At 34.9% G+C, this 10,708-nt stretch overlaps 1 protein-coding gene across 2 annotated transcripts in view; it reads right to left on the minus strand.

Annotated features, from left to right (window-relative positions):
• Positions 1–7,561: 7,561 nt before the first annotated feature.
• The window catches only part of rangap1a (RAN GTPase activating protein 1a), a 10,610-nt gene continuing 7,463 nt past the window's right edge, over positions 7,562–10,708 (minus strand). Inside the window, exons 9-16 of one of the 2 annotated variants that reach the window (XM_061026558.1) lie at positions 10,197–10,296; positions 9,631–9,715; positions 9,413–9,533; positions 8,974–9,090; positions 8,790–8,895; positions 8,377–8,465; positions 8,168–8,289; positions 7,562–7,753 (exon numbers count right to left, since the gene is read on the minus strand). In XM_061026558.1, coding sequence (XP_060882541.1) covers positions 7,672–7,753; positions 8,168–8,289; positions 8,377–8,465; positions 8,790–8,895; positions 8,974–9,090; positions 9,413–9,533; positions 9,631–9,715; positions 10,197–10,296 — 822 coding nt within the window. In that variant the 3' untranslated portion in view covers positions 7,562–7,671. Of the gene's footprint in view, positions 7,754–8,138; positions 8,290–8,376; positions 8,466–8,789; positions 8,896–8,973; positions 9,091–9,412; positions 9,534–9,630; positions 9,716–10,196; positions 10,297–10,708 lie in introns of both variants that reach the window. The other variant, XM_061026559.1, reaches the window with a different exon arrangement.

Here is a 10,708-nt window from a genome sequence, read left to right on the forward strand (position 1 = left end):
CAGAAACAGGTTTATAATCCATGAACTCTTTTATCCATTAATTCTCCTGATATCTAAAACATCGGCTGTTTCTGAATATCCACAGTTCAGTAGTCAGTACTTTATAATATAATAATATAATATAATATAATATAATAATATAATATAATATAATATAATATAATAATATAATATAATAGTCACAGTTCAGTAGTCAGTACTTTATAATATAATAATATAATATAATATAATAATATAATATAATATAATATAATAGTCACAGTTCAGTAGTCAGTACTTTATAATATAATAATATAATATAATATAATATAATAGTCACAGTTCAGTAGTCAGTACTTTATAATATAATAATATAATATAATATAATATAATATAATATAATAATATAATATAATATAATATAATTGTCACAGTTCAGTAGTCAGTACTTTATAATATAATAATATAATATAATATAATAATATAATATAATATAATATAATTGTCACAGTTCAGTAGTCAGTACTTTTCAGTAGGAGTTTCAGTAGTCTGAACTCTCGTGGTCATTCAGTGGTCATTTTTTGGTTCCTCCTCAGTATACTGAACATTTCAGTATGGATACTAACTTCCTGGTTTTATGCAGTATGGATCGGATGCATCCTTTCAGGAAATGAATTGTATTTTACCCACAATGCTGTGCGAAATTAAACGTAAATCGTCACTTCACGTGCGCCTCCAAATCAAAACAAACGAGCGTGGATTAATTTAATCTTAATTTTAAATCCCGACTGAAATCACTACTTTTAATTAACAACAGAAAATATAAGAAATGTCTGCATTATTATAAAACCTTTCTCCCTCTATTTAAATAATGATTTCACTATTTAAATGTGTCTTTATTGGTTTATTTTATATTCTGTATATTACTGTCTTTACTTTGTTCTTTATGTACTGTATGTTATTTAGTTATTTAATCTTTTACTTGATTTACATTGTGATATTGTTTTTTCTTACCTGACTGTATATGAGCATTACTCTTCTTGAATAAAGATAAACAAAAAAAACCCCCAAAAAACGGGTGGATGCGGCCGGTTCGGGAAACGTAAATGACGTCACTTCCATACTGAATGAATCAGACGAAGTAGGAACAAATATCTGTCTACTGAATAGTAGATACTAAACAGTATACAGCAGATAGTAGGTACTAAACAGTATACAGCAGATAGTAGATACTAAACAGTATACAGCAGATAGTAGATACTAAACAGTATACAGCAGATAGTAGATACTAAACAGTATACAACAGATAGTAGATACTAAACAGTATACAACAGATAGTAGATACTAAACAGTATACAACAGATAGTAGATACTAAACAGTATACAGCAGATAGTAGGTACTAAACAGTATACAACAGATAGTAGGTACTAAACAGTATACAGCAGATAGTAGATACTAAACAGTAAACAGCAGATAGTAGATACTAAACAGTATACAGCAGATAGTAGGTACTAAACAGTATACAGCAGATAGTAGATACTAAACAGTATACAGCAGATAGTAGATACTAAACAGTAAACAGCAGATAGTAGATACTAAACAGTATACAGCAGATAGTAGGTACTAAACAGTATACAACAGATAGTAGATACTAAACAGTATACAACAGATAGTAGATACTAAACAGTATACAGCAGATAGTAGGTACTAAACAGTATACAACAGATAGTAGGTACTAAACAGTATACAGCAGATAGTAGATACTAAACAGTAAACAGCACAGATAGTAGGTACTAAACAGTATACAGCAGATAGTAGGTACTAAACAGTAAACAGCAGATAGTAGATACTAAACAGTATACAGCAGATAGTAGATACTAAACAGTATACAGCAGATAGTAGGTACTAAACAGTATACAGCAGATAGTAGGTACTAAACAGTATACAGCAGATAGTAGATACTAAACAGTAAACAGCAGATAGTAGATACTAAACAGTATACAGCAGATAGTAGGTACTAAACAGTATACAACAGATAGTAGATACTAAACAGTATACAACAGATAGTAGATACTAAACAGTATACAGCAGATAGTAGGTACTAAACAGTATACAACAGATAGTAGGTACTAAACAGTATACAGCAGATAGTAGATACTAAACAGTAAACAGCACAGATAGTAGGTACTAAACAGTATACAGCAGATAGTAGGTACTAAACAGTAAACAGCAGATAGTAGATACTAAACAGTATACAGCAGATAGTAGGTACTAAACAGTATACAACAGATAGTAGATACTAAACAGTATACAACAGATAGTAGATACTAAACAGTATACAGCAGATAGTAGGTACTAAACAGTATACAACAGATAGTAGGTACTAAACAGTATACAGCAGATAGTAGATACTAAACAGTATACAACAGATAGTAGATACTAAACAGTATACAGCAGATAGTAGGTACTAAACAGTAAACAGCACAGATAGTAGGTACTAAACAGTAAACAGCAGATAGTAGGTACTAAACAGTAAACAGCAGATAGTAGATACTAAACAGTAAACAGCAGATAGTAGGTACTAAACAGTAAACAGCACAGATAGTAGATACTAAACAGTATACAGCAGATAGTAGATACTAAACAGTAAACAGCAGATAGTAGATACTAAACAGTATACAGCAGATAGTAGATACTAAACAGTAAACAGCAGATAGTAGATACTAAACAGTATACAACAGATAGTAGGTACTAAACAGTATACAGCAGATAGTAGATACTAAACAGTATACAACAGATAGTAGATACTAAACAGTATACAGCAGATAGTAGGTACTAAACAGTATACAGCAGATAGTAGATACTAAACAGTATACAACAGATAGTAGATACTAAACAGTAAACAGCAGATAGTAGATACTAAACAGTATACAGCAGATAGTAGATACTAAACAGTAAACAGCAGATAGTAGGTACTAAACAGTATACAGCAGATAGTAGATACTAAACAGTATACAGCAGATAGTAGGTACTAAACAGTATACAGCAGATAGTAGATACTAAACAGTATACAGCAGATAGTAGGTACTAAACAGTATATTGTATAACAGTATACTGTTTAGTACCTACTATCTGCTGTTTACTGTTTCGTGTCCCGAACCGGCCACATTCACCCGTTTTTTGTTTAGCTTTATTGAAGAAGAGTAATGCTCATATACAGTCAGGTAAGAAAAAACAATATCACAATGTAAATCAAGTAAAAGATTAAATAACTAAATAACATACAGTACATAAAGAACAAATGAAAGACAGTAAGATACAGAATATAAAATAAACCAATAAAGACACATTTAAATAGTGAAATCATTATTTAAATAGAGGGAGAAAGGTTTTATAATAATGCAGACATTTCTTATATTTTCTGTTGTTAATTAAAAGTAGTGATTTCAGGCGGGACTTAAAATTAAGATTAAATTAATCCACGCTCGTTTGTTTTGATTTGGAGAAGTGACGTGACGATTTACGTTTAATTTCGCACAGCATTGTGGGTAAAATACAATTAATTTCCTGAAAGGATTCATCCGATCCATACTGCATAAAACTGACTACTGAACTGTGGATATTATATTATATTATTATATAAAGTACTGACTACTGAACTGTGGATATTATATTATATTGTTATAAAGTACTGACTACTGAACTGTGGATATTATATTATATTATGTTATAAAGTACTGACTACTGAACTGTGGATATTATATTATATTGTTATAAAGTACTGACTACTGAACTGTGGATATTATATTATATTATGTTATAAAGTACTGACTACTGAACTGTGGATATTATATTATATTATTATATAAAGTACTGACTACTGAACTGTGGATATTATATTATATTGTTATAAAGTACTGACTACTGAACTGTGGATATTATATTATATTGTTATAAAGTACTGACTACTGAACTGTGGATATTATATTATATCATGTTATAAAGTACTGACTACTGAACTGTGGATATTATATTATATTATGTTATAAAGTACTGACTACTGAACTGTGGATATTATATTATATTGTTATAAAGTACTGACTACTGAACTGTGGATATTATATTATATTATGTTATAAAGTACTGACTACTGAACTGTGGATATTATATTATATTATGTTATAAAGTACTGACTACTGAACTGTGGATATTATATTATATTGTTATAAAGTACTGACTACTGAACTGTGGATATTATATTATATTATGTTATAAAGTACTGACTACTGAACTGTGGATATTATATTATATTATGTTATAAAGTACTGACTACTGAACTGTGGATATTATATTATATTATGTTATAAAGTACTGACTACTGAACTGTGGATATTATATTATATTATGTTATAAAGTACTGACTACTGAACTGTGGATATTATATTATATTATGTTATAAAGTACTGACTACTGAACTGTGGATATTATATTATATTGTTATAAAGTACTGACTACTGAACTGTGGATATTATATTATATTGTTATAAAGTACTGACTACTGAACTGTGGATATTATATTATATCATGTTATAAAGTACTGACTACTGAACTGTGGATATTATATTATATTGTTATAAAGTACTGACTACTGAACTGTGGATATTATATTATATTATGTTATAAAGTACTGACTACTGAACTGTGGATATTATATTATATTGTTATAAAGTACTGACTACTGAACTGTGGATATTATATTATATTGTTATAAAGTACTGACTACTGAACTGTGGATATTATATTATATCATGTTATAAAGTACTGACTACTAAACTGTGGATATTATATTATATTATTATATAAAGTACTGACTACTGAACTGTGGATATTATATTATATTATGTTATAAAGTACTGACTACTGAACTGTGGATATTATATTATATTATGTTATAAAGTACTGACTACTGAACTGTGGATATTATATTATATTATGTTATAAAGTACTGACTACTGAACTGTGGATATTATATTATATTATGTTATAAAGTACTGACTACTGAACTGTGGATATTATATTATATTATGTTATAAAGTACTGACTACTGAACTGTGGATATTATATTATATTATGTTATAAAGTACTGACTACTGAACTGTGGATATTATATTATATTATGTTATAAAGTACTGACTACTAAACTGTGGATATTATATTATATTATGTTATAAAGTACTGACTACTGAACTGTGGATATTATATTATATTATGTTATAAAGTACTGACTACTGAACTGTGGATATTATATTATATTGTTATAAAGTACTGACTACTAAACTGTGGATATTATATTATATTGTTATAAAGTACTGACTACTGAACTGTGGATATTATATTATATTATGTTATAAAGTACTGACTACTGAACTGTGGATATTATATTATATTGTTATAAAGTACTGACTACTGAACTGTGGATATTATATTATATTATGTTATAAAGTACTGACTACTGAACTGTGGATATTATATTATATCATGTTATAAAGTACTGACTACTAAACTGTGGATATTATATTATATTGTTATAAAGTACTGACTACTGAACTGTGGATATTATATTATATTATGTTATAAAGTACTGACTACTGAACTGTGGATATTATATTATATTATGTTATAAAGTACTGACTACTGAACTGTGGATATTATATTATATTATGTTATAAAGTACTGACTACTGAACTGTGGATATTATATTATATTGTTATAAAGTACTGACTACTGAACTGTGGATATTATATTATATCATGTTATAAAGTACTGACTACTGAACTGTGGATATTATATTATATTATGTTATAAAGTACTGACTACTGAACTGTGGATATTATATTATATTATTATATAAAGTACTGACTACTGAACTGTGGATATTATATTATATTGTTATAAAGTACTGACTACTGAACTGTGGATATTATATTATATCATGTTATAAAGTACTGACTACTGAACTGTGGATATTATATTATATCATGTTATAAAGTACTGACTACTGAACTGTGGATATTATATTATATTGTTATAAAGTACTGACTACTGAACTGTGGATATTATATTATATTGTTATAAAGTACTGACTACTGAACTGTGGATATTATATTATATCATGTTATAAAGTACTGACTACTGAACTGTGGATATTATATTATATTGTTATAAAGTACTGACTACTGAACTGTGGATATTATATTATATTATTATATAAAGTACTGACTACTGAACTGTGGATATTATATTATATTATGTTATAAAGTACTGACTACTGAACTGTGGATATTATATTATATTATTATATAAAGTACTGACTACTGAACTGTGGATATTATATTATATTGTTATAAAGTACTGACTACTGAACTGTGGATATTATATTATATTATGTTATAAAGTACTGACTACTGAACTGTGGATATTATATTATATTGTTATAAAGTACTGACTACTGAACTGTGGATATTATATTATATTGTTATAAAGTACTGACTACTGAACTGTGGATATTATATTATATTATGTTATAAAGTACTGACTACTAAACTGTGGATATTATATTATATTGTTATAAAGTACTGACTACTGAACTGTGGATATTATATTATATTGTTATAAAGTACTGACTACTGAACTGTGGATATTATATTATATTGTTATAAAGTACTGACTACTGAACTGTGGATATTATATTATATTATATTGTTATAAAGTACTGACTACTGAACTGTGGATATTATATTATATTATATTGTTATAAAGTACTGACTACTGAACTGTGGATATTATATTATATTGTTATAAAGTACTGACTACTGAACTGTGGATATTATATTATATTATGTTATAAAGTACTGACTACTGAACTGTGGATATTATATTATATTATGTTATAAAGTACTGACTACTGAACTGTGGATATTATATTATATTATGTTATAAAGTACTGACTACTGAACTGTGGATATTATATTATATTATGTTATAAAGTACTGACTACTGAACTGTGGATATTATATTATATTATGTTATAAAGTACTGACTACTGAACTGTGGATATTATATTATATTGTTATAAAGTACTGACTACTGAACTGTGGATATTCAGAAAGGGCAGAGATTTGACAGCAGGTGATCAGGTGCAGCAGAAGTGAAAGAAAGATGTCTTACCTTCAGCAGTCTCGGCCTGATTCAGGAACAGATCAACACAAATGAGGAGCTGCTCCAGTCTGCAGCCCTAAACCACCTCCCTCTCTGACTCTGTGTGTGTGTCTCTGCTTCAGTCTGAGCGCCTCACAAAGACAACTTTGATAAATTCTTCAGAGCTGACCTCTGACCTCTGCATATTCACACCTCAGCTCCACTTTTCTGTTTCAGACTCGAAGACGAGGGCCTTATTGGGGGGGGGGGGGGGGGGGGGGGGATCCTAAAGAGCTATAGTTTATAACTTGTCAGAGAACTCTAGACGTCCCTCTCCTCCTCCTGGGGAACTCGTCAGCACATCTTTGAAATGAAAACAAACTGTAAACACACAAAGATCTTTATTTCTGTAACACAATTTAAAAAGACTTTAATACATTTCATCAGACCATACATAGAATGTGTGTGTGAGTCACTGTGTGTGTGTACAGCTCTCAGCTCTCCGCTCTGACTCTCTGCAGGGTCGTATGAAGGCTGTTTTTGGCATTAACACACGACTCCAGGGCTTTGTTGTTTCTGTGAAAGACACACAAGATTAGACACACACACACACACACACACACACACACACACACACACACACACACACACACACACACACACACACACACACACACACACACACACACACACACACACACACACACACACACACACACACACACACACACACACACACACACACACACACACACACACACACACACACACACACACACACACACACACACACACACACACACACACACACACACACACACACACACACACACACACACACACACACACACACACACACACACACACACACACACACACACACACACACACACACACACAGAGAAGAGACAGTGTGTGTTTGTGCTCCCAGCAGGTTTAAAGTGACATCATTAAATAGTACCTTCTGATTGGCTCTCTCTCTCTCCTTACCGGGACAGGAAGGCCTCGAGCACGGCCACGTTCTCCCGGGGGAAGTACTCCTGCTGAACGACGTGCTCCAGGGCCAACAGGTGACCCGGCGCCACTCGCATGGGCTTCACTTTCTCCTCGCTCTGAGACACACGCAGAGGAGAGAGAGAGGGAGGATGAGGGGCGGGGCATAAAGACACACCTGTACCTGAGTCTCTCTCTAAACACACCTTAATGAGTCCCAGCAGCACCAACACACACGACACAAAGCTGTAACCCTGGAAGGACGACGACGAGAAGGCTTTGATCAGAAGAGCGTCTGTGAGACAGGAAACAGAAACATCAGGTGACTTCCTGTCCCGCTGCAGAGGACGCACACACATCAGCAGAGATGGTCTGAAGGCGCGTCTGCGTTAGTTAAAGGGACACTTCACCCATCGGGTCATATATGGAGAAATGTGAAAAACATTTTGAAGTAGATTCCTTCTTGACCGAGAAAAGACAGAAAGTGTCTTTTTGACTCGTGGATGAAAGACACCAAATCCGAGAATGCACAGCACCGCAGGCCACTCCCACTAAGGTCCTCAAGTTCAGAATCAGAAATGTGTGTGTGTGTGTGTGTGTGTGTGTGTTCAAACCTCACCGATACTCTCCAGCACAGCGTTCTTCACCTCCGTGTTCTCGTCTTTGTAAACAGACGCAATCTTCAGGAACGCTTCGGCTGTTTTTGAAGAGTCTGAAACATCGACCTGAAGAAGAGACAAGAACAAACTGAGTTTACCTGCTGCTCCATGATCACCTGGATCCTCTCTCTATCTCTCTCTCACCTGCTGCTCGATGAGCGCCGCTCTCTTTGCTCCCAGGTTGATCAGTTTGTCTGGAGACGGGAAGCTGAGGAAGGAGGAGACGTCTGGAGGTCGAGGAGCTGATGGAGGAGTCGACAGCTAGGAGGGGAGGAGAGAGAGATGTTTAATGATCGATGCGCTGCTGGTCAGTAAGGCCACGCCCCCTGTACAGAGGCTCCAGTCCTCCTCGCGGGCGACCCGGTTATTATCTGGGGTCTAGGGTAATTATCGATGTTGCCGTGGTAACAAAAAGGCGTCGATATCATTACATTTGTATTATTTTTATATCAAAGTTTGCGGTTAGGGAAAAATGAGTTACTGCGGCCGCCATAACGGCACGTTAAGTCACCCGATATCATCTGCTCTCTAAATGTAGCTCCGTCCCTTTGGACAACCAGCTGACTCATCTGATTTCTCTGACCTTGATGCCCTCGTCTTCCTCCTCCTCTTCCTCCTCGACTTCCTCCTCGTCCACGTCCTCTTCGTCCTCCTCCTCGTCTTCGTCCTCGTCTTCATCGTCCTCCGGTTCGCCCTCGTCGTCACTGCAGGAAACATTAAAGCTCATTAGCCAGGTGAGGTCACCTTTAGGCTGTCTGCAGTACCCATTTTAACCACCAGGTGTCAGAGTCAGTCTGTTACCTGAGCGATCCCAGCAGCGCTCCCATGTTCACGCTCTCCATCGACTCTTTCACCGCTCTGCAGCCGTCCTCCCCGAGACAGTTACCTGAAGACAGGAGACATGTTATTCTACAGAGTCCACAGCAACCGCCATACTAAACGCCACGGCAACCGCCACATGAAACACCACACCAACCGTTCAGGTGTGTTTAACGTTCAGGTGTGTTTACCGTTCAGGTGTGTTTAACGTTCAGGTGTGTTTAATGTTCAGGTGTGTTTACCGTTCAGGTGTGTTTACAGTTCAGGTGTGTTTACCGTTCAGGTGTGTTTAACGTTCAGGTGTGTTTAATGTTCAGGTGTGTTTACCGTTCAGGTGTGTTTAACGTTCAGGTGTGTTTAATGTTCAGGTGTGTTTACCGTTCAGGTGTGTTTACCGTTCAGGTGTGTTTACCGTTCAGGTGTGTTTAACGTTCAGGTGTGTTTACAGTTCAGGTGTGTTTACAGTTCAGGTGTGTTTACCGTTCAGGTGTGTTTAACGTTCAGGTGTGTTTACAGTTCAGGTGTGTTTACAGTTCAGGTGTGTTTACCGTTCAGGTCGAGTTTCTCCAGCTGGTCTTTGTCTTTAACTGAGCGAGCGACAGCCAGAGCAGCTTCCTCTGTGATCTCGCCAAACGCCAGATTGAGCTCCTGTTGGAAGACGAGGGTCAGTCAGAACAAAGACGACAGGACGACACAGAGACCTTTCTGATTCAGAGTCAGCAGGTGTGTGAGCAGGTGTGTGCGCAGGTGTGTGTGTGAGCAGGTGTGTGAGCAGGTGTGTGCGCAGGTGTGTGTGTGTGTGTGTGTGTGTGTGTGTGTGTGTGTGTGTGTGTGTGTGTGTGTGTGTGTGTGTGAGCAGGTGTGTGAGCAGGTGTGTGAGCAGGTGTGTGTGCAGGTGTGTGAGCAGGTGTGTGTGTGTGAGCAGGTGTGTGTGTGTGAGCAGGTGTGTGAGCAGGTGTGTGAGCAGGTGTGAGCAGGTGTGTGTGCAGATGTGTGTGTGTGCAGGTGTGTGTGTGTGAGCAGGTGTGTGAGCAGGTGTGTGTGCAGGTGTGTGAGCAGG

This window comes from Labrus mixtus, chromosome 20 (genome assembly GCF_963584025.1).
Source record: "Labrus mixtus chromosome 20, fLabMix1.1, whole genome shotgun sequence".
NCBI lineage: Eukaryota > Metazoa > Chordata > Actinopteri > Labriformes > Labridae > Labrus > Labrus mixtus.